The 25785-nt window shown below is 43.7% G+C and overlaps 1 protein-coding gene across 1 annotated transcript in view; it reads left to right on the plus strand.

Moving 5' to 3' along the window:
• The first annotated feature begins 1027 nt into the window (after nucleotides 1–1027).
• LOC144695158 (verrucotoxin subunit beta-like) overlaps nucleotides 1028–25785 on the plus strand; it is a 42140-nt gene continuing 17382 nt past the window's right edge. The window contains exon 1 of the mRNA XM_078566052.1: nucleotides 1028–1145. Within this exon, the coding sequence (XP_078422178.1) occupies nucleotides 1028–1145 (118 nt within the window). The remainder of the gene's footprint in view (nucleotides 1146–25785) is intronic.

Below are 25785 nucleotides of genomic sequence, written 5' to 3' on the forward strand. Positions count from 1 at the left end.
ATTAGTCTACTGCATTCGTTGCTCCCAATGCGGTCTCCTCTACATTGGAGAGATCAAACGTAAACTGGGCGACCGCTTTGCAGAACACCTGCGGTCTGTCCGCAAGAAAGACCCAAACCTCCCTGTCGCTTGCCATTTTAACACTCCACCCTGCTCTCTTGCCCACATGTCTGTCCTTGGCTTGCTGCATTGTTCCAGTGAAGCCCAACGCAAACTGGAGGAACAGCACCTCATCTTCCGACTAGGCACTTTACAGCCTTCCGGACTGAATATTGAATTCAACAACTTTAGATCTTGAAATCCCTCGTCCATCCCCACCCACTTTCCGTTTCTTCCCCCTCCCTTCTGTTTTTTCCAATAATTTATATAGATTTTTCTTTTCCCACCTATTTCCATTATTTTTAAATCTATACCTGTAATGCCCTGTCAGTCTTTCCACCCCACCCCCACTAGAGCTGTACCTTGAGTGTCCTGCCATCCATTCTTAATTAGCACATTCTCTTACATAATATCACCACCTTCAACACCTCTTTGTTCCTTTATCTGTGACATCTTTTGATTCTCTGCTCCTATCACTGCTTGCTTGTCCCTACAACCACCACCACCCCAACTTCTCTCCCCCCACCCACCCCCCCACCTTAAACCAGCTTATATTTCACCCCTCTCCTATTTTTACTTAGTTCTGTTGAAGGGTCATGAAGATTCGAAACGTCAACACTTTTCTTCTCCGCCGATGCTGCCAGACCTGCTGAGTTTTTCCAGGTAATTCTGTTTTTGTTATGCAGAGATTGAGTTGGCTCTGTAGCTGATGGTACAAAATCTTCCAGCAGCGTCAGGGTAGATGGGCAGGTTGATCTGTCTGGAGGAGCCAGCTTCTTAGTGGCTTTTCCAGTTGGATGTTAAAATAGCAGACTGGCTGCGAACGCCAAAGATGTAACATTAAATGTCCAAAAGACCAGAGGCTAGGGCCATCTGACTTTGCTTTTCCACAATGACTTCAAAAGGGATGCTTATCCAATGTCTGGAAATGGCTTTGATTTTAGGACTGTTAATGTCGCAGTCATTAGCTGTTGCCAGGGGTGCCACCTATGTTGAGGGCCTGGTGTTTGGGAAGCCATTGTCTCAGTCGACCTACCTTGAGAAAGGTTGGCTTATCAAATGCAAATGACATTCCTGTAGTTCCCTTTAAAATTGGCCTGAACAGTCCCAGGTGGAATATGAGCCTGTTAGCAGCGATCCAGGCATAACAAGGTGTAACATTCCAGAAACTGAGAAAAGAATTATTTTGTTCTTGAAACTCCTGGGGATAGCTCCCAGACAGAGGGCCAAACCTGTCATCAGATGACTTATAGCAGCCATCTTAATTTTCTTTGTTCACCAGAGAAAAACCAGTTTTGAAAATAAATAGCAATAAGCATAAAGTTTTTAAATATATAGTGGTAGGTTTATTTAAGTGTCATAGGAATGCAATAGGAGACACGCCCTATTTTTTATGGGGCTAGCCACTGTAAAGCAGGTAGATTTAAAGGTCCAGCCACTTTGGGAGGCCAGGGAGAAGGTAAGTGTATAAGGTAATTGGTATAATTGGTATAAGGTAACTAATCAAACTGGCAAGGATAGCCTCAAGGGAGAGTTCATAGAATGTATTAGAGATTGTTTCTTGGAGCAATATGTTGTGGAACCAACCAGAGAGCAGGCTATTCTGGCTTTGGTTTTGTGTAATGAGATGGGATTAATTAATGATCTCATAGTAAAGGATCCTCTAGGGAAGAGTGATCATAGCATGCTAGAATTTCAAGTTCAGTTTGAGAGCGAGAAACTTGAGTCCCACACTAGTGTCCTGGAGGTAAACAAAGGTAACTACTTAGATATGGGGGCAGATTTGGCCCTAGTGGGCTGGGCAGGAAGACTACAAGGTAGGACAGTTGATGAACAATGGCAGATGTTTAAGGAGATATTCAATTCCTCCCAAGTAAAATATATTCCAAAGAGGAAGAACGATGGTAAGAGGGGGAAAAAGCATCCATGGCTAAGCAAGGAAGTTAAAGATAACATAAAGGCAAAAACTAAGGCATACCAAAATGCAAAGGTCAGTGGCAGGCTGGAAGATTGGGAAACTTTTACAGATCAACAAAGGGTTACGAAAAAAATAATAAAAAGAGCAAAGGTAAATTATGAAAGAAAACTAGTTCAAAATGTAAAAACTGAAAGAGAGTAGCTAAAGTGAATGTTGGTCCCTTGGAGGATGAGACTGGGGAGTTAATAGTGGGGAACACAGAAATGGCATAGACGCTTAATCAATATTTTGCCTCAGTTTTCACAGTGGAGGACACTAGTACCACCCCAATAGTAACAGGTAATGCAGAGGGTATAGAGAAGGAGGAACTTAGAACAATCACCATCACTAGAGAAAAAGTACTGAGCAAACTATTGGGATTAAAGGGTAACAAGTCCCCAGGACCTGATGGCCTACAACCCAGGGTCTTAAAGGAAGTAGCAGTGGAGATAGTGGATGCATTGGCTACAATATTCCAAAATTCCCTGGATTCTGGAAAGGTTCCAATGGATTGGAAAAATGCTAATATAATGCCCTTATTCAAAAAAGGGGTGGGGGGAGGTGCAGAAAGCAGGAAACTATAGACCAGTTAGTTTAACGTCTGTCATTGGGAAATTGTTGGAAACCATTATTAAGGAAGTAGTAATGGGGCATTTGGAAAGTCAAAATGCAATCCATCAGAGTCAGCATGGTTTTATGAAGAGTAAATCGTGTTTGACTAATTTGCGAGAGTTCTTTGAAGATGTGACAAGCAAAGTGGATAATGGGGATCCTGTAGATGTAGCATATCTGGACTTCCAGAAGGCCTTTGATAAGGTGCCGAAGAAAAGATTAATACACAAGATAAGATCACATGAAGTTAGGGGTAATATATTAGCTTGGATAGAGGATTGGCTAACCAACAGAAAGCAGAGTCGGGATAAATGGGTCTTTTTCTGGATGGCAAGCTGTAACTAGTCGGGTGCCACAGGGTTCGGTCCTTGGGCCCCAACTATTTACAACCTATATTAATGACTTAGATTCAGGGATCTAAGGTACTGTAGCTAAATTTGCAGATGACACCAAAATAGGTGGGAAAGTAAGTTGCAATGAAGAAATAAGAAATTTACAAATGGATATGGACAGGTTAGGTGAGTGAGCAAAAATTTGGCAGTGTGAGGTTATCTATTTTGGTCAGAAGAATGAAAAGGCGACTTATTATTTAAATGGAGAGAAACTTCAGAATGCTTCAGTGCAGAGGGATCTGGGTGTCCTCGTGCATGAATCGCTGAAAGCTAGTGTGCAGGAACAGCAGGTAATAAGGAAGGAAAATGGAATTTTGGCATTTATTGCAAAAGGAATAGAGTATAAAAATAGGGAAGTGTTGTTGTACAAGGCATTGGTAAGACCGCACCTGGAGTACTGTGCACAGTTTTGGTCCCCTTACTTGAGGAAGGATGTAGTTGCATTGGAGGCGATTCAGAGGAGGTTCACTAGATTGATTCCAGAGATGCGGGGCTTGTCTTATGAGGAGAGATTGAGCAGTTTAGGCCTATACTCACTAGAATTTAGAAGGATGAGAGGAGATCTAATTGAGGTATATAAGATGCTAAAAGGGAGAGACAAAGTAGACGTGGAGCGGATGTTTGCCCTTGTGGAACATTCTAGAATGCGAGGCCATAGTTTTAGGCTAAGGGGTGGTAGATTTAAATCAGAGATGAGGAGGAATTACTTTTCTCAAAGGGTCATGAATCTGTGGAATTCATTACCTCAGAGTGCAGTGGATGCCGGGACACTCATTAAATTTAAGGAGGGGACAGACAGATTTTTAATTAGTAACAGGTTGAAAGGTTATGGAGAGAGAGCAGGAAATTGGAGTTGAGGCTGAAATGAGATCATCCATGATCGTATTGAATGGCGGGGCAGGCTCGAGGGGCTGAATTGCCTACTTCTGCTCCTAGTTCTTATGTTCTTATGTTCGTATGTAAGAGGGTAGGATTGAGGGGTGGGGGAGTTGGGGGGGGGCGGGGGGGCGCAGGGGGTGGGGTTGGTCAGTGGGGAGGGTAGTCATTGGGAGGGTTGGGTGGTCAGTGGTGCTTGGCCAGTGGAGGGTGGTCAGTGGGGAGGGTCAGGTCATCAGTAGGGGTTCAGGTGGACAGTTGGGGATGGTCAGTGGGGGTTCAGGTGGTCAGTGGGGGGGTAAGGTGGTCAAAGGAGGGTGGTTAGTAGGGGGGGTCACATGGTCAAGGGGGTTGGTCTGTGGGGGGGGCCAGGTGGTCAGGGAGGTAGTCAGTGGGGTAATGTTTGGGTGGTCAGTGGACTGGTGTCAGGTGGTTAGTGGGGGTTGTACACTGGTGGGGGGGTAGTCGGGGGGGGCGGGTTGTGGGGGTTTTGGATTTTCATGGATTCTTGGGAATTCCAGCTTTTCAATTTATCCAACTCCAAAATGCTGTATGAAGTTTGGCTGTTATCTATCTCACCCACTTGAGGATTTGTGGGTGTGGATTTTTTTCACAGACCTGGTCCAGATAATTGATCTATTGTGGTCACAGCATGGGCCTACTCAATTAGATCCAAAATATGGTTGGTCTAAGATAGAGCATCTGAAAGTTGTTGTTTTATTCTTTCCTGGGATGTAGGCGTCACTGGCTAAGCCATCATTTATTGCCCATCCCTAATTGCCCTTGAGAAGGCGGTGGTGAGCTGCCTTCTTGAACTGCTCCAGTCCATGTAGTGTAGGTACACCACAGTGCTGTTAGGGAGGGAGTTCCAGGGTTTTAATTTAAAACCCACTTATCAAAGTGACCACAGTAGAGTTAGCTGCATTTGTCTGTAAGTTTTACTTTTTATTATTCTTTCATGGGACATGAACATCAGTGGCAAGCCAGCATTTGTTGCTCATCCCTAATTGCCCTTGAACTGAGTAGCTTGCTAGGACTATTCAGAGTTTAGAGTTAACCATGTTATTGTGGATCTGGACTCACATGTAGACCAGACCAGGTAAGGACAGCAGTTCTCCTTCCCTAAAGGGAATTAGTGAACCAGATGGATTTTTTCAACAGTCAATGATAGTTTCAAAGCCGCCATTACAGAGGCCAGCTTTTAATTCCCAATTTATTAATTGAATTTAAATTCCACCATTTGAACCCATGCCCCCAGATTATTACATTGAACTTCTGGATTACTAGTCCAGTGACATTACCACTATGCCACCATCTCCCCCTATTGCTGTAGTTTGTGACACTTTTCTGTCTCTCTATGTGGTATGATCTTATAACCTTTACAGAGAAGTCACCTGCCTTTATATCCAAATGTTCAGTCCCTTCATTGCATTGAATCAGCTGCTGAACACTAATACATACCCAAGTCACATGGCTGACCATAATTGTCTGTCTTTATATAATCCCTGTGCTTGCTGCCTTTTCTTTCTTTGTTCATATTTTAAAATCTTTCTGCTTGGTTTGACAATATTGGCCACCTGAATCAACTAGTTTTGGTCTTGCTATGGTTCTCCTTTTCTCATAGGGATTTACTTTCAAAACCCATCGAAAGGGCTTCAATAATGCATTGGTTTTCTTCTATTTGGAGTTGGACTTTGATCAAATGACTTGGGAGTTGAGCAATTTCCTTTTGATGGTTGTGTACAATGGAGAATGAAACTGAACTTGTTGCAGGGAGGATAAATGTCTGGGTTGCACAATAAGTCAGTGAGTGTTGTGAGACTGTGTACGTGAAGAATCTCACTGAGTTTCCTTCCCTTCAGACATCTGCAGCTGTTGTACACTGAACACTGACCACATAGAGGTGAAAAAAGGGAAAGGAGAAGATCATTTCTTATATGGTCTCAGAGCCAGTATGCTCCAGGACTTGAACTGATCTGAACTTCACAATTGGGGCTATTCCCCACTGTCCTAACCCAGAGCTCACCTCTTTCTCTGGGCTGTATTGCATTGCCTGCCTTGCTCTCCCTGAGGTTCATCTAGTCCATGAGAGCCATGTCCTAGATCCTCAACGCTATTCCAGCCAAACTGTTGACCACCCAACTTCACCTCTTGGCGTAAAAATAAAATAAAGATAAAAATAAGAAAATACCATGGATGCAGGAAATTTGAAATAAAAATAGGAGTGCTGGTCCGGCATCAGTGGAGAGAGAAACAGGTTGAACAACCTAAAGTTTCCAGTCCCGCCCACCACGGGAATCATCGTGGGTGGGACAGAAAATTTAATGGACCAGCAAAAGGTCCATTTGGGCAAGAATTTCTGGTCCAGGGTCGGGTGGGACCAGGAAATCCCACACAAAATTTCGAGTCCAATATGACTCTTCTTCAGAACTGAAGGAAGGTAGGAATGTGATGGGCTTTATGTTGTCTAAGAGGAGTGGGGGAGGAGAACAAAAATGAAAGTCTGTGATAGGGTCGGCGGTGGGAGAGATTAAATAACAAAGATGGCAAGCTACAAAAAGCAAATGGTTACGGTTGTAGTAAAGAAACAAATGATTTGTCCAGAGTGAGTGTGAATGGCAGAATAATGAACAGCACTGTCTGAAAGCAAAAACATGATGAGAAGATTAATAGTGGCACATGACAAAGAAACAGAATCATAGGGTAGAGTGGTCCGTTCCGGGCCTAAGTTCCATGGCAGGGGCGGGGAGCGAGACTGTTTCCTGCTGCGAAGCCCAGTGAGAAATTGCACTGAATTGCATGATGCTGGGCTCATTAGTTATGCAGCCGAGGGTTTCCCGACATTTCTCATGGTGGGGTGGGCACGATGTCGCATGCCTCGCTGTCATTTTGGGCCACCATATTTAAAAGACACCCAGGCAACTACTTTTATTGTGATCTTTGCAATGGACCAGGACCTGGCACACAGAAGCCAAGGAACAGTAACCCCCAGGTTCAGCAATGCATCGCTGTAAGTACTGCTGAATGTCGTGGAGGACCAGAGGGATGCCCCTTATCTGAGGGATGAGAGGAGGAGGCCCGCCCGTCTCACCACCACTTCATGGAAGGCAGTCGCCAGGGTGGTGAGTACTATCTCCACTCACAGGAGCACCGCCCTGCAGGAAAAGAATGAATGACCTCATCTGCACCACCAGGGTAAGTGAATCCTCTACTGCCCATACTCACCTCACTGAATGGGAACTGGGAGATGGACCTCAATGGCAAGGCTGCCACCTGCACTGCCAATCATAAAAGCGAATCTCAGCATACTGCAGTAATGCCTCATCACCCCTCTGCAGTCCATGTAGTCTTCAGATAGGGAGGCGACTGCGGGCTGACCCTGACACACCGAGAGCTCAAATTCTTTGGGGGGGGCGGGTGTGCTGGAGTAGAAGGCAACAGTATTCGCTGCTGATGCCATTTCTCTGTTGGTCTTGTCCTTCTAGCTGTAGGAGCTCGGTGCTCTGGAGGGTGCTACTGAAGAACCCTGTTGGAGACAGCCCATGCAGTCACTCATTTTCTCCTCTTTCCCTTTTGCAGTGGCTACACAAGAGGGGGATGGGCACCTTGATCTCCCTCCAGGTGTCCCTTTCCTCAAGAAGTCAGGGATGGGCCCTTGGGCACCCAAAGAGAGGAGGCACATCAGGTGGACACCCCTAGAACCTCCACTCAGGGCTCTTTGAGGATGCCTTGTCATTCCGAATCCCCTCTGTCTGCGACCCCATCAGCTTCAGCCTCTGGGATTGCTGAGAGTGCACCTGCCCCAGAACAGGAGATCCAAAGTAAGCCAGGGCTCTCCAGGCCTCGAGGATCGAGAGGACGCCTGCCAAAGTCATCAAAGACAACAGGGCATAAAGGTCAGAAGGCTGTCCCCACCCCTGCTGCAAATGTCATTGTAGCAGTTGATGCAGTGGCAGGGAATGTAAAATTAAGAAGTTCTGATTTCATTATGGTAGCACGGGTGCACTCTGATTGTTCATTGTTGATGCACAGTTGTACATATATGTACACTGCACTTTAAGAGGTCTGAGATGTTTTTATTGCATCTGTTCATTTTAAATCCTGTGTGCCCCCCCTTCAAGGGACAGCCCAGACTGGGCTATGTACCTTGGAATCATACATGAGCAGGGAGGCATCGCTCTTTACCAGGGCCCTAGCAAGACATGTGCGAGAAGCCTCCCATGCATACTGGCCCTTTGCCCTTCACACCCTATTCGATCCAAAAGCCTTTGCATTATCAGGACCACATGCTGGGGTTCCCTTTCAGTTGTCCAGTTGAGCTGACCTGCAGCTCCACCCTCCCAAAGACCCAACCCTTATCCACCATTTCGATATCTGGACTTCGATGTACTGGGTACGTCCACAGCAGCCATGGTGCTCATGTCCTTTGAAACTTGGTCCAATACTTTCTACCCTCCAACGGTTACCCACAACTTCCCCCAACTTCATCACTGACCTCCCACCATCCTCGGTGTCACAGTTAACCTCCCCATGGTCACCCTTGAAATGCACCCCCCCACCACCATTATTCTCCAGCCCATCACAGTCAACGTTCACATTCCCTCCCTCCCCGATGTGCCCATCCTAGTCACAGTGGAAATGCCCACCCTCATCCCTCACACCCCAAAGATCTGTGTATCATTTCAACAACCCTGACTGCCCTTTCACCTGTCACTGCAGGGCCCTCACCCTTCCACCCTGCCGCATACCATTGCCCCCTTTAACAGTCATAATTCTATCCCAGCACCAATACCCTCAGTTTGCCCCCCAGGAGTCATCAATTGATTCCACAGGCCCTCCCTCTGAACCCTACACCCCCTCGCCACCATTCATGGTCCCCTTATCCACCCGCAACCCCCAATCATGGTCCCCTTCTTCCTCCGCAGCCCTTCCCATGCTCCAGCTCCATTCCTCCAATCCACCCATCCAAGACACCCGTAAGACTTCAACCTCTCTCCCCTCCCCACTTTTGGCCTCCAGACTCCACTTCTTTGTGCCTCTCCTCCCTGTGTTCTTACCCTGCCACCACAAGGACCATTTCACCACGTTCCATTACTTGCTGAAACCTGTTGCACGATGCTACAACTGCTCGATGGTCCACTTGCTTGATGCCATCATTACTCCTCTCTGAAAATCCCACACTTGACCCCTCTGTCCTTGCAAACTATTCCCATGTTCAACCTCTCTTTCCTCTACGTAGTCCATGAAAAGGTTGTTGACTCCCAAATCCATGCCTATCTTTCCCAGAACTCCAAGTTTGAATCCCTCCAATTAGATTTCCACTCCTGTCACAGTACTGAAATGGCTCTTAACAAAGCCACTGAAACATACGTATGAATAAATGATTTAGGAGCAGGAGTCGGCCACACAGCACCTCGAGCCTGCTCCGCCATTCAATAAGATCATGGTTGATTGTAACCTCAACTCCACATTCTCACCTACCCCTTTCATTCTCTTTCTTATCAATAATCTATCTACCTCTGGCTTAAAAATATTCAAAGACTTTGCTTCCACCACCCTTTGAAGAGGAGCGTTCCAAAGACTTACTACCCTCTGAGAGAAAAAATTCCTCCTCAACCCTGTCTTAAATGGGTGCCCCTTAATTTTAAACAGTGACTTCTAGTTCTAGATCCTCCCACAAGAGGAAATATCCTCTCCACATCCACCCTGTCTAGACCCCTCAGGAATTATATGTTTCAATAATGTCGCCTCTTACTCTTCTAAACTCCAGCAGACACAAGCCTAACTTGTCCAACCTTTCCTCATAAGAATACCCGCCCATTCCAGGTATTAGTAAACCTCCTCGAAAAGGCTTCTAATGCATTTACATTGTTCTTTAAATAAGAAAAGCAATACTGTACACAATACTCTAGATGTGGTATCACCAATGCCCTGTCTAACTGAATCATACCCTCCCTGTATTCCTTTTGTATTCAATTTCCCTCATAATAAATGATAACATTCTATTAACTTACCTAATTACTTGCTGTAGCTGCATACTAGTCTTTTGTGATTCATGTACTAAGGCACCCAGATCCCTCTGCATCTCAGAGCTCTCACCATTTAGATATATGCTTTTTTTAAATTCTTCCTGCCGAAATAGACTATTTTGCATTTTCCCACATTATACTCTATGTGCCAGATCTTTGCCCACTCACTTAACCTATCTATATCCCTTTGTAGCCTCCTCTTCCCAATTTATTTTCCTACCTATTTTTGTGGCATCAGCAAACTTAGCAGCCATACTTTTGGTTCTTTTCTCGAAGTCTAAATCATTGGGGCATGGGATCAAACGTGGGAAAATGTGGTATAGCAAAGAGTAGGGACAAGGTAAGAGAGGAAGATATTAATATGGGAAATGATAAACAGACTGTGACAGGAAAGGACAGAGAGTACAAGTCTAAGAATAAATCAACAGATAAGCCTAGAGGTTACAAAAATAATAAAAGGACAAAACCTAAGGCTCTGTATCTCAATGCACGGAGCATTCGAAACAAAACAGGTGAACTGTTGCTCAAATAGAAATAAATAAGCACAACCTAATAGCCATTAAAGAGACATGGCTGCAGGATAACATAAATTGGGACCAGAATATTGAAGGATATTTGACTTTTAGGAAGGGTAGGAAGTTAGGAAAAGGCGGAGGGGTGGCGCTGTTAATTAAAGGCAACATTAGCACAATGGAGAGGGATGACCTAAGTTCAAAAAACTAGGATATAGAAGCAGTTTGGGAAGAGATGAGGAATGAAAAAATCAGGAAGTTACGTGTGGGAGTGGTGTACAGGCCCTCTAACAGCAATCCTTTGGCAGCGCAGGGTATAAAAAAAGAAATAGGGAGAGCTTGTCAGAAAGGTATGGCAATTATCATGGCAGATTTTAATCCACATATTGACCAGAACAATCAGATGGGCAAAGCTAGTGTAAATGACAAATTTATTGATTGTTTTCAGGATAATTTCTTAGATCAGCACACTCTGGATCCAACCAGGGAGTGGACTATACTAGACCTGGTATTGTGCAATGAGGGAAGGTTAATTAATGACCTCAGAGTGAAGATACCCCTAGGTAACAGTGATCATAATGTGTATGAACTTTACATTCAGTTTGAGGGAGCTGAGTGGGTCTGAGACTAGTATTTTAAACTTAAATAAGGGCAATATGAGGGCAAGGAAGCAGAGCTAGCAAAAAGGAACTAACAATTTGGATTGAGGGACAGGTCAATAGAGATGCGGTAGCAGACATTTTTAAAAAGATATTTCAGAGTACACAGAATAGATACATTCCAAAGAGAAAGAAAAATTCCAAGGGGTGGATCCACCATCCTTGGTTAACTAAAAAGTTAAAGAAGGTATAAAACTTAAATAAAAAGCATATAATTGTGCAACGATAGGTGGCAGGTTAGATGATTGGACAGAATATATAAAAAAAAGCAAAGAATGACAAAAAGATTAATATGGAGAGAGAAATTGGAGGACGAGAGAAAGTAGCTATTAATATAAAGACAGATAGTAAGTCTTTCTATAGATATTTAAAAAAGAAAAGAGTTAACAAAGTGAGGGTTGGTTCTATAGGATGTGACTCTGGGGAATTAATAAATGAAAAATAAGGAGATGGCAGATGAATTGAACAGGTACTTTGCATTGGTCTTCACTATAGAGGAATCAAGTAACATCCCAGAAATAGCTGTAAATCAGGAACTGGAAGGAAGGAACTCAAGAAAATTGCAATCACCAGAAAAGTGGCACTGACTAAATTGTTGGAACGATGGGTTGACAAGTCCTCGGGTCCTGATGGATTTCAGGGTCTTAAAAGAAGTGGCTAGTGAGATAGTTAATGCATTGGTTTTAATTTTACAGAATTCCTTAGATTCTGAGAAGTTTCCACCAGACTGGAAAAGAGCTAATGTAGCCCCATTATTCAAAAAGGAAGGAAAACAGAAAGCAGGAAACTATAGGCCAGTTAGCTTAACATCTGTCATAGGGAAAATGTTAGAAGCTATTATTAAAGGCATTATAACAGAGCACTTAAGATAAGTTCAAGGTATCCAGATAGTCAATATGGTTTTGTGAAAGGAAAATCATGTTTAACCAATTTATTGGAGTTCTTTGAAGAAGTAAATGTGCTGTGGATAAAGAGAAACCAGTGAATGTACTGTACTTAAATATTCAGAAGGCATTTGAGAAGGGGTAACATATTGGCAAGGATAGAAGTTTGACTAGCTAACAGGCAACAGAAAGTAGGCATAAATGGGTTATTTTCTGGTTGGCAGGATTTGTGACGAGTGGTGTACCACAGGGATCAAGAGGCATCAACTCTTTACAATTTATATAACTGATTTAGATGAAGGGACTGAGCAGATGGTTGCTAAATTTGCTGATGATGCAAAGATAGGTAGGAAAGTAAGTTGCGCAGAGGACATAAGGCGGCTACAAAAGGATATAGATAGGTTAGGTGAGTGGGAAAGGATCTGGTAAATGGAGTATAATGTGGGAAAATGTGAGGTTGTCCATTTTGGCAGGATGAATAAAAAAAAAGTGTATTATCTAAATGGCCAGAGATTGCAGAGCTCTGAGATACAGAGGAATCTAGGGTGCCCTACTGCATGAATTGCAAAAGATTAGTATGCTGGTGCAGCAAGTAATTAGCAAAACTAATAGAATCTTATTGTTTATTGCAAAGGGGATTGGATACAAGAGTAAGGAGGTTATGTTTCAGTTATACAGAGCATTGGTGAGATCACAACTGGAAAGGAAACATGTAAATGCAATGGAAGCAGTTCAGAGGAGGTTTACTAGATTAATACCTGGATTGAGCAGGTTCTTTTATGAGGAAAGGTTGGACAGGCTAGGCTTGTATCAGTTAAGTTTAGAAGGCTAAGAGGTGACTTGATTGAAACATATAAGATCCTGAGGGGACTTGACAGGGTGGATGTGGAAAGGATGTTCCCTCTTGTGGGAGAATCTAGAACGCAGGGTCACTGTTTAAAAATAAGGTGTCGTCCATTTAGAACAGAGATGAAAAGAAATTTTTTCTCTTGGAGGATTGTGAGTCTTTGGAATTCTCTTCCTTAAAAGGTGGCTGAGGCAAAGTCTTTGAATATCTTTAAGGGAAATAGAGGTAAATAGATTCTCAACAAGCAAGGGGGTGAAAGGTTATCGGGGGTAGGTGGAAATGTGAAGTTGAGTTTAAACTTCGATCAGCCATGGTCTTATTGAATGGCGGAGCAGGCATGAGGGACTGAGTGGCCCACTCCTGCCCCTAATTTGTATGTTTGTATGTATGTCATTTATATTAGTCATAAAAAGTTGAGGCCCCAGCACTGATCCCTGTGGCATACCACTCGTTAGATCTTGCCAATCAGAAAATGACCCATTTATGCCTACTCTCTACTTCCTGTTAGCTAGCCAATCTCTATCCATGCGAATATGTTACCTGCTATACCATGAGCTTTTATTTTCTGCAATAACCTGTGTTGTGGCACCTTATCAAATTCCTTCTGGAAATCTAAGTACAGTACATCCACCAGTTCCCCTTTATCCACAGCACATGTTACTTCTTCAAGGAACTCCAAAATATTGGTTAAGCATGATCTCCCTCTCACAAAACCACGTTGACTCTGATTACCTTGAATTTATTGAAGTGCCTTGCTATAACATCTTTAATAATAGCTTCTAACATTTTCCCTGTGACAGATATTAAGCTAACAAGCTTATAGCTTCCTACCTTCTGTATCCCTCCCTTTCTGAATAAATTAGTTACATTAGCCATTTTCCAATCTAATGGAACCTTCCCCAAATCTAGGGAAGTTTGGAAAATTAAAACCAATGCATCAACTATCTCACTAGCTGCTTCTTTTGAGGCCCTAGGACCCGGGGACTTGTCAGCCTGCAGCTCCAACAATTTACTCAGTATCACTTGCTTAGTGATTGTAATTTTCTTGAGTTCCTCCCTCCCTTCCACTTTCTGATTTACAGCTATTTCTGAGATGTTACTTGTATCCTCTATAATGAACACCTATGCAAAATACCTGATTAATTCACCTGCCATCTCCTTATTTTCCATTATTAATTCCCTAGATTCACTTTCTATAGACCGAACCCTCACTTTGTCAACTTCTTCCTTTTTTAAATATCTATGGAAAATTTTACTATATTTTTTAATATTTCTAGCTAGCCTTCTCTTGTACTCTAACTTTTCCCTCCTGATTAATCTTTTCGTCATTCTTTATTGTTTTTTAATATTCTGTCTAATCTTCTAACCTGCCACCCATCCTTGCACAATTATGTGTTTTTTCTTTAAGTTTGACACTATCTTTAACTTTTTTAGTTAACCACGGATGGTGGGTCCTCCCCTCGGAATTTTTCTTTCCCATTGGAATGTATATATTCAATGTATTCTGAAATATCCCCTTAAATGTCTGTAACTGCATTTCTGCTGACCTATCCCTTAACCTCATTTGCCAGTTCACTTTAGATAGCTCTGTTTTCATGTCCTCATAATTGCCCTTATTTAAGTTTGAAATGCTAGCCTTGGACCCACTATTCTCCCTCTAAAAATGAATGTAAAATTCAATCATATTATGATCACTGCTTCCTAAGGGTGGCACATTAATTAATCCTATCCTCATTGCCCAATGCCAGGTCGAGTATAGCCTGCTCTCTAGTTGGCTCCAGAACATATTGTTCTAAGAAACTATCCTGAAAAACATGTTGTTCAAAAAAACTATCTCGAAAAAAGCATCATAGCAGCTGTGCCCTTAGGCAGGCTGTTCCAGCACAGGCAAATCTGACCTGGCCAACTACCGCCCCATCAGTCTGCTCTGGAGAGTATATTGGCAAAGTGATGGAAGGTGTGGTCAACAGTGCTATCTAACTGCTCACAAAAAGTCAATGAGGCTACACTGGATGACACCGGAGCCATATTTAGGAATGAATTTCCTCGGTTGTTCTGGAGACTGAGAGCTTAAAGGTGAGTATCACATAACTCTACTCCCGGATGCCAAACCTGCTTATTTACACATTAGGAGGGTACCACACCAGCTGATCGAGAAAGTCAAAGAGCAAATTGACGGGATGCTGCGTCAAGGAATGATCTCTCCTGTTACAGTGCTGAGCGAATGGTGCTCAGATCTAGTGACAGTCTCTAAACCTAATGGTGAAATCAGGGTCTGTGTTGACCTGACACAGCTAAATAAAGCTGTTTAAAGAGAAATAGGCCCAATATCTTCTGTTGAAAGAAGTTTAGCGAAGTTATCCAAACGTGTCCTTTTTACGAAGCTGGATGTCAACAGCGGCTTTTGACCAAGAATCAATGTTGTTGATAATGTTTATCACATCTGTTGTTTTTGTTTCAGCCGACTTCCCTTTTGTATACACCCTGCACCATAAATCTTTCACCACACAATCTCCAACAACCTCTAAGGCAGAGAAGGAATTATTTGCCACATGGATGAACCATGGTGCTACCAAAAAATCATAGAGTCCAGGAAGTTTTAAAAGTGCTTGAACAAGGAGGCCTCACCCTGAATGAAAAGTGCGAGTTTGGGAAAACCACTATCAGGCTTTTAGGCCATATTATACAGCAATAAGGGATAACAGTAGGCCCCCAAAAGACCAAGGCGGTTGAAAACTTTTCACAGCCCGTATGTTAATGACATATAAAGATTTTTCGGCATGGTCAACCAAGTGGAGAAATTAATTCCAAATCCATCTGCCATCAACAGAACTTTATGAGACCTGCTGAGAAAAGGTCAGCAGTGGTACTGGGGAGTCGAGCAGAAGAATGTCTTTGACAGGATTAAAGAGTGCTCATCATTTCAGATATACTTGCACATTATGACCCAAACCGCTCACAATAAGGTAGCTGATGCATCAGCGATGGGGCTGGGAGCTGTTCTGCTACAGATCCAGGACGATGACAGGACATACCTAGGATATTATGCATCTAGATCATTGACAGAGTTTGAAAAGTATTATACAACTATTGAAAAAGAAGCACCAGCAGCAATGTGGGCCTGTGAAAAAAATTTCAGATTACTTAATGGGCTTACAGTTTAGGATTAAGACATACCATAAACCTCTGGACACTCTCCTGAACTCCAAGGAAAATGCTAAGATTCCACCAAGGATACAACGTTTCTGGCTAAGACTAATGCACTATGTCTCTAAAACAGAGTATGTGCCAGGGAAACGTCAGGCAACTGGCGATGCACTGTCAAGAGCTACAGTTGAACAGGATGTAGAACATCATTTGACACTCGAATATGCTTCCACCTCAGAGATGAGTGTCAAGTGAGTTCATCAATAACAAGTACCCTACCAGCCTCTGCAAACAAACTCGGAGATCAGACAAGCTCAGCTGAAGGGCACAGAACGCTGTCAGGTCAGAACAAACTGCCAGGACAGTTGGCCTGAATATGTCCCAAGCAATCAGATGTTAAGACAATACCATGAACAACAAAAGCATCTGATGATTGTTAATGGCCTTCTAGACTTCAATGACAGGCGAGTAATCCCAAAAGCGATGTGACAAGACATTCTCTAAAGACTCCATGGTGGTCATTTGTGCATTACCTAACACAGAGCACAGGCATTCAGTATTGTGCCTGGGAATTTTGAAATCCATAGAAAAATTTATTTCCACATGCCATACTTGTGCCAGCAACAGCCAAGGAGCAACAGAACCATTACCACCATCAACATTTCCATCCAGACCTTGGCAAAGGCTAGGAATAGATTTGTTTGACTTCAGAGGGAAAATTTACCTCATAGTTATTGACAATTACTTTCGCTGGTTGGAAATCAGCAGACTCAATACCACAACCACAGAAGCTGTGGTAAAAGCTTTGAAGCACATTTACTCTACACATGGTATTCCAGATGAGGTGGTCTCAGACTATGAGTGAACATTTCCGAAAATTCACAGGGGAATATAGATTTCACCATTTGACAGTTCGCCACAGCATCTGCAGGCCAATGGAGAAGTGGAGAGCGGTGTAAAAATTATCAAAAATGTTAATGAGAAAGAATATATATAAATTAAAGGATTTAATAGCAGTGCCTTTAGAAATACATGATATAATCAAGCAGAGACAGCATGGCTTCATGAAGGGGAAATCATATCTGACAAATCTATTAGAATTCTTTGAGGAGGTAACAAGCGAGATAGATAAAGGGGAACCAGTAGATGTAATATATTTGGATTTCCAAAAGGCGTTTAACAAGGTACCGCACATAAGACTACTTAATGAGATAAGAGCCCATGGTGTTGGGAGTAGTATATTACCATGGATAGAGGATTGGTTAATTAATGGAAGGCAGAGAGTTGGGATAAAGGGGGAATTTTCAGGATGGCAACCTGTAACTAGTGGAGTGCCACAGGGACCAGTGCTGGGGCCACTATTATTTACAATATATATTAATGACTTTGATAACTTTCGTCAAGTTTGCAGATGACACAAAAATACATGGAGGGCAAGTGGTGAGGATGACACAAAGAGTCTACAGAGGGATGTAGACAGGTTAAGTGAGTGGGCAAAAACTTGGCAGGTGGAATACAATGTGGGCAAGTGTGAGGTTATCACTTTGGCAGGAAGATTAAAAGAGCTGATTATTATTTAAATGGATAAAGACTGCAGAAAGCAGCTGCACAGAGGGATTTGGGGGGTCCTCGTACATGAATCACAAAAAGCTAGAATTTAAATTCAGCAGGTAATAGGGAAAACAAGTGGAATGTTGGCCTTTATTTGAAAAGGAATGGAGTATCAAAATAGGGACGTCCTGCTAAAACTATACAAGGCACTTGTTAGACCACACCTAGAATACTGTGAACAGTTTTGGTCCCCGTATGTAAGGAAAGATGTACTGGCATTGGAGGCAGCCCAGAGAAGGTTCACTAGGTTGATTCCAGGGGTATGGGGGGATTTTCTTATAAGGAGAGGTTGAGTAGGTTGGACCTATTCTCTTTGGAGTTTAGGAGAATGAGAGACGGCCTTATTGAAATATGTAAGATTCTTACGGGGTTTGACAGGATAGATAATGAGACGTTGTTTCCCTTGTGGGAGAGTCTAGGACCAGAGGGCATTATCTCAGAGTAAGGGATTGCCCATTTAAGACAGAGATGAGGAGGAATTTCTTCTCTCAGACAGTAGTGAATCCGTAGAATTCTCTAGTGCAGAGGGCTGTAGAGGCTGGGTCGTTAAGTATATTCAAGGCTGAGATAGACAGATTTTTAATCAGTAAGGGAATCAAGGGTTATGGGGAAAAGGCAGAAAAGTGGAGTTGAGGATTATCAGATCAGCCATGATCTCATTGAATGGCAGAGCAGACTAGATGGGCCGAATGGCCTACTTCTGCTTCTATGTCTTAGGGTCTTATATCAAAGGTGAAAATGTTTGTGTGGAGCTATGTCTGGTGGCCGGGCATTGACAGTGACATTGAAAGCATGGTCAAGCACCGTCTCCACTGTCAGCAACAACAGAAGTTGCCTGTTTCAGCTCCCCTGCATCAATGGGAGTGGCCTAGTTGGCCCTGGGCTAGACTACATATTGATTATGTAGGACCATTCTTAGGTACCGTGTTTTGTTGATTGTAGTTGCACATTCAAAATGGATGGATGCATATGAAGTCAAATCGCCTACTTCGAATGCAACTATAGAGAAGCTGCGTCACTGTTTTAGCGTACATGGCCTACCTGAAATTGTCATTTCTGGTAACGGTACAGCCTTTACCAGCACAGAGTTTCAGAAATTCATCCCTCATTGAATGGTTTAGCCAAGAGATCTGTACAAACTTTCAATTCTGGTATGAAGAGGTTATCAGCATGTACTCTAGAATCTTGACATTCCCGCTCCAGGCAAGTGGAGTGTATTCCATCACACTCCTGACTTGTGCTTTGTAGATGGTGGACAGGATTTGGGGAGTCAGGAGGTGAGTTACTCTCCACAGAATTCCCAGCGTCTGACCTGCTGTTGTAGCCACAGTGTTTATATGATTGGACCAGTTCAGTTTCTGGTCAATGGTAACACCCAGGATGTTGATAGTGGGGAATTCAGCAATGATAATGCCACTGAATGTCGAGGGGAGATAGTTAGATTCTCTTTTGTTGAAGATGATCATTGCCTAGCACTTGTGTGGCGTGAATGTCACTTGCCATTTGTCAGCCCAAGCCTGGATATTGTCCAGGTCTTGCTGCATTTGGACATGGACTGCTTCAGTATCTGAGGAGTTACAAATAACATTGAACATTGTGAAATAATCAGCAAGCATCCCCAATTATGACCTCATACTGGAAGGGAGGTATTGATAAAGCAGCTGAAGATGGTTGGGCCCTGGACACTGCCCTGAGGAACTCCTGCAGTGATGTCCAGGGGCTGAGATGATTGACCTCCAACAACCACAAGCATCTTCCTTTGTGTAGGTATAATTCTACACAGTTGACAGTTCCCCCCCCCACCCCCAACCTCCCCACCCCCCACCCCGATTTAATTGTGCTACATTACTGCAGTACTGAGGGAATGCCACATTGGAGTAGGTTTGGTGCTAAGGGAGAGCTGCAATGTCAGAGGTTCAGTGCTGAGGGAATGCGGCTTTGGAGGAGGGGCAGTTTTGAGGGAGAGCAGCACTGTCAGTGGGGCAGGACTGAGGGAGAGCTACACTGTTGTGGGGGTAGAAGAGAGGGAGTGGCACATTGGAGTAGGTTCAGTGCTGAGGGAGGGCTAACCTAGCTATTCCTAACAGATATATAGATTGGCAGTCCCACCTATAGATCACCTCACTCAATGATATCCCTAATCCTCTTGCAGTGGTGTTGTTAATTTTTAGGCTATTAGCATAAAAGTACATACAATTAAAGTAACGTAGGCTGAAAAGATTATTTTCCAGTTCTCTCTTCACCTGTATCCATCTTGTGGATATTTCTGTTTCTCGTTTCATTTTTTTTTTGATGCCTTCATTAAAGTGCCGGGGCACTGAGGCAGACCTTCCGCTCAGCCAGCTTCTGCACCTGGCACCATTCCTGCCCAACTCTAAGGGAACCCCTCCCCCACCACCTGCCATCCCAAAGCAAAAACCAGAACTTCTGGAGCACTTTCCCTCAAGTTAGTTTTGTGCAGCTGGGAGTTGTTCTGTCTCTGTGCTTCCAACCCAAGAGCAAAAATTCAGGCCTAACTCTCTGTTGTTGTTTTAAATATTCATTCTCCTCTTCCTGATGTTTCACCTGGTTTCTAGCTTCTTGAGGTTCAATCACGGCTCTGCTAGTGTTCAGGGTAGAGACATGTTGCTACGACAACAAAGCAGTCGTACAATATTTGCACAGCTCTAAATCTTGAACACGCTGGTTCGGTCACTCAATTTCCTGATCTTTCTAGTTAATAATTTCATCATCTCTCTGAGGGCAAAAGTGAGCACTGTAAGCAGGAACTTCTGGCTTCTCCTACCTTGGGTAAACTCTAGTTTCTGCTCAAAGATCGGTTTAACATTTTTGGACAACATACCTTTATGTATTCTTGTGTAGGCGCATTTGATCATTGGTGGGCCCGTAAGGGATTTACCCTCCCAAAAACACATGCCGGCCAAACTTGCTACCTCAAGACTCTGACTTTCCCCTACTAGGCACAAGTCAGGAGTGTGATGGAATACTCTCCACTTGCCTGGATGAGTGCAGCTCCTACAACACTCAAGAAGCTGGACCCCATCCAGGACAAAGCAACCTGCTTGATTGGCACCCCATTCAACACCTTCAGTATCCACTCCTATGACCATTGATGCACAGTAGCAGCAGTGTGTACCATCTACAAGATGCACTGCAGCAACTCACCAAGTTTCCTTTGACAGCACCTTCCAAACCCACAACCTCTGCCACCTGAAAGGACAAGGGCAGCAGATGCATGGGAACACCACCACCACCTGCAAATTCCCCTCCAAGCCACATATTATCCTTACTTGGAACTAAACCACCATTTCTTCACTGCTCCGGGTCAAATTCTGCAACTGTGTCCCAAACAGCACTGTGGGTGTACCTACACCATGGTCAGGATTTTCCGCTTGTTGGACGGGCTTGGCAGGCAGGCCGGGGAATGGTCAGGAAGCCGAGTGCCATCCGCGATCGGGCCCCAACTGTGTGCTGCAGTACTCAGCGCTGCCAGGATGGTGGGGGGATGGAGGGCGAGTGGGAAGTTCGCACATGCGCGCGAGTGCGTGCAGTAAAAGCTCCCTGAGGCACAGAGCTGCCTCAGGGAGCTGAAGACTTTTATAATAAAAACTAAAGATATCAAAAATAATGAAAACATGTCCCCTCTTGTGACTCTGTCACATGAGCAGGGACATGTTAAATATGAGTGTTTTAATCATTGGTCGAAACCTCATCCCTCCTGTGGATGACGTCATGCCAAAAATGCAAAGGCCGCTTGGCCTTTCCGCTTGCCCGCCAACTAAACAGTTGGACGGGCAGCAAAAAATTCTAGTCAATTAATTGATTAAGGGCTTTAATAGGCTGCTTAATTGTCGGCGGGCGCGCTGCTGACTCCCACGCACAACTGCCGATTGAAATATTGTACGACTGCTCAATGACATCAGGACGCTTGCCCAATGTCATAGCGCGGCATTTTACGCTCGTGCAGGTCGGGTGCGTGCCCGCCCGACGAGAGAAAAATTCTGTCCCATGTTTACTGCAGTGGTACAAGAAGGCAGCTCACCACCACCTTCTCAAGGGCAATTATGGATGGGCGCTAAATGTTGTCCTAGCCAGTGACACCCACATCCCGTGAAAGAATTTTAAAAAAGTAACAAGGGAATAGTTTAGATTCAATTAATCAGAAAACTTTGCCTGGTAAATAATGATGTATAAGGTGCTTAATTCCTATTGGGTAAATTCTCTAAAGAACCAATCACAGAGCACTCTACTACTATATATTGCTGAGTTGCTTCCGCTATTCTTAGTTTGTGAAGTTCTCAAGGCGAGCGAGCGAAGTTCTTTAAGGAGGTGAGTGGGCTTAACTTGCTGTTGTAAAATGATTTAGAGGATTATTTTTTTAAATATTAGAATTTGACATTGATATGTTTTAATTACTTAGTTACAGAAGCTAGGAATGTTGAAAGACTAAAGATTTAAAGATTCTAGTATGAAAATCATGAAAAGCTAATGGAAAGGCACTAAAAATAATTTCAAAGGCATATGGAATAATGGCCTTTACTGCGAGAGGGCGGAAATAAAAAGGGGTGAAAATTATATTCCTGTTTTACGGGCCTCTGTTTAGACCCAATCTGGAGAACTGTGTTTAGTTCTGAGCACCACACCTCAGGAAGGATATATTGGCCTTTTTAAAATCGTGTTCAACCAACCAACAAGAAGTAACATGTGCTGTGGATAAAGACAAACTGTTGGATTTACTGTACTTAGATTTCCAGAAGGCATTTGTAAAATTAAAGCTCATGGCATAGGTTCAACCGAGGCATTCAAGAAAGCATTTGATGATTTTTTCTGTTCAAATAATGTGCAGGGGTATGGGGAAAATGCAGGGCAATGACAGTAGGTCATAATACTCATTTGGAGAGCTGGTGAAGACACGATGGGCTAAATAGCCTTCTTCTGTGCCATTAATGTTCTGTGATTTTCTGGCCCTTTCCACCAGTGGGATCTTCTGGTCCCACCAAAGACAACAGACATGGCTCGCTGCAGGGGAATCCACCATGGTGGGGGTGGTGAGGGGGGAGCGGGGGCTTGAATCCCAGCCTTTGCTCTTGATCCTTCACTTCTCCTAGGAAATCTGTATTCTCATTCCTTTCCTTATTCCTAATTTCCCAGATTTCCTGCTTTTTATAGACATTCTGTTGCTTACTTAGCTTGGTGCCCTGTCTTTCCACATTGGTAATGCTCTGTGCCCTCTCCTGGGCAATCTTGCCTTATGTGCTACTTTTCATCCCCAGACTGTGGGTACATTAAAATGGCTGCTGCAGGGTTTCCTGCTCTTTTTCCCCCATTTGGAGGGTTTTCAGAGTGGGTAGGGCTGCTGCCTTGGACCTACCAAGCTAAAGACTCATCTGAAGCCTCAGCATTTCCATAGATCATGACCTGATTTTTGCTCCCTAAGTTTGGCTTGTCTTATGTTTTTGAACTACTTGTTCAAGTGTTAGGTTGTTTTTTGTTTGAGAAATTGGAGAGATTTTTTTGTCAGGGACTTCGAAGACAATGCAGCCGTGAATAAGTTAATCTTTGAATGCACTATATCTGCAACAACTAACTCGTCTGTAATGAACAATTCAACTGATTCTCCTGGCCTTTGGGATCTCCGAATTGCACTTGGTCAATTACGAGGCTCTGTTTTGGGCTGAAGCATGCATCAACTGCTTTTAGGACAGTTTTAAGTTCTGCAGAGGTCTTTTCCACCTCTTGTTTCAGAAGAACATCATCAGAAATAGGCCCCACTGCATACAGGAACATAGTAATCTTGTACTCTTTGGCATGCAAACCTGACTCTGCTTGATACCTCTGGAATTGCTTTTTCCACAAATCCCAATGCTGGCTTCTGTGGACCTTCGAGGTTTTCAAACAACTGCAGAAGGGTCAGTGATCACTTGACTGGTGCTGACATTACTACCAATTCTCAGTTTTCCCCTCACCTCTTCCTTTGAAGAAGTCTTTTTCCTTTATCTCTCCCTTTGTGTTCTGCCGATGGCATCGAATTGTTAGACTTGTGTCACCACTGTTGTTACCATGGTTTGTAATTTGGTTTCCACAGTGAATACTATTTGGATCCATCTTCAGGTAACTTGTGGCCTGTTCTGGATAGGGAAGGTTTCTCATTGATTATGAGTGACTTAGGTCTAACTCTAGTAACTTTCTTCAAAAATGCCTTTATTTACACTACAGAAGCTTAGAATGTACTAGGTGAGGACATCACTTTCTTGTACTGACTAATCCAACTTCTCTTCTCAGCCTCTTGCACATGACTGCTGATGTCACTGTTATATCATGATATACATCACTATCTCATTACCATAACCATTACTTCCTCTTCAATGCATCTAGGTTATTTGCTAAAAAAGAGACAGGTCGAAGCTTTTCAATACATTTGCAAGATTGTCAAATGTAAAGGGAACAACAATTTATACTTGATGAAAGTAGAATGATTGTTTGGACAGTGAACTCTAGTAGAGGCATTGCATGGAGAAAGACAGCAGTTAACTGATGATTGACAGTTAACTGCCAAACTTTTTAAAATTCATTCCCAGGATGTGGGCTTCGCCAGCTGGGCTAGCATTCATTGCCGATCCCTAGTTGCCCTTGAGAAGGTGATGGTGAGCTGCCTTCTTGAACCGCTGCAATCCATGTGGTGTAGGCATACCCACAATGCTGTCAGGAAGGGAGTTCCAGAATTTTGACCTAGCGACAGTGAAGGAACGACTATATATTTCCAAGTTAGGATGGTGAGTGACTTGGACGGGAACTTCCAGGTGGTGGTGTTCCCATTTATCTCCTGCCCTTGTCCTTTTAGATGGTAGTGGTCATGGGTTTGGAAGGTGCTGTCTAAGGAGCCTTGGTAAATTTCTGCAGTGCATCTTGTAGATGGTACACACTGCTGCTACTGTGCATTGGTGGGGAGGGAGTGAATGTGAATGTGGATGTGGTGCCAATCAAGTGGGCTGCTTTACCCTGGATGGTGTCAAGCTTCTTGAGTGTTGTGGGTGCTTCACTCATCCAGGCAAGTGGGGAGTATTCTATCACACTCCAGCCATGTGCCTTGTAGATGGTGGACAGGCTTTGCGGAGTAAGGAGGTGAGTTATTTGTCACTGGATTCCTAGCCCCTGACCTGTTCTTGTAGCCACAGTATTTATATAGCCAGTCCAGTTCATTTTCGGCCAATGGTATCCCCCAAGATATTGATAGTAGGGGATTCAGAGATGGTAATGCCATTGAACATCAAGGGACAATGGTTAGATTCTCTCTAGTCCAGCAATTGTGTGGCGTGAATGTTACTTGTCAGCCTAAGTCTGGATATTGTCCAGGTCTTGCTGCATTTGGACATGGACTGCTTCAGTACCTGAGGAGTCGCGAATAGTGCTGAACATTGTGTAATCATCAGTGAACATCCCCACTTCTGACCTTATGGTGGAAGGAAGATCATTGATGAGGCAGCTGAAAATGGATGGGCCGAGGATACGACCCTGAGGAACTCCTGCAGTGATGTCCTGGAGCTGAGATGACTGACCTCCAACAACCACAGCCATCTTCCTTTGTGCTAGGCATAATTCCAACCAGCAGAGTTTTCCCTCTGATTCCCAATGACTCCAGTTTTGTTAGGGCTCCTTGATGCCATACTTGGTCAAACGCAGCCTTGATGTCAAGGGTGGTCGGACCTCACCTCTGGAGTTCAGTTCTCTTGTCCATGTTTGAACCAAGGCTGTAATGAAGTCAGGAGCTGAGTGGCCCTGGTAGAATCCAAACTGGGCATCAGTGAGCAGGTTATTGCTAAGCATGTGCCGCTTGATAGCACTGTTGATGACCCCTTCCATTACATTACTAATGATCAAGAGTAGACTGATGGGGAGGTAATTGGCCAGGTTGGATTTGTCCTGTTTTGTGTACAGGATATACCTGGGGAATTTTCCACATAGCTGGGTAGATGGCAGTGTTGTAGCTGTACTGGAACAGCTTGGCTAGGGAGTTCTGAAGTGCAAGTCTTTAGTGCTATTGCTGGAATATTGTCAGGGCCCATAGCCTTCAGCCATTTCTTGAGATCCCATGGAGTGAATTGAATTGGCTGAAGACTGCTATCTGTGATGCTGGGGACCGCCGGAGGAGGCCAAGATGGA

This window comes from Cetorhinus maximus, chromosome 21 (assembly GCF_964194155.1).
Source record: "Cetorhinus maximus chromosome 21, sCetMax3.hap1.1, whole genome shotgun sequence".
NCBI classification, from domain to species: domain Eukaryota; kingdom Metazoa; phylum Chordata; class Chondrichthyes; order Lamniformes; family Cetorhinidae; genus Cetorhinus; species Cetorhinus maximus.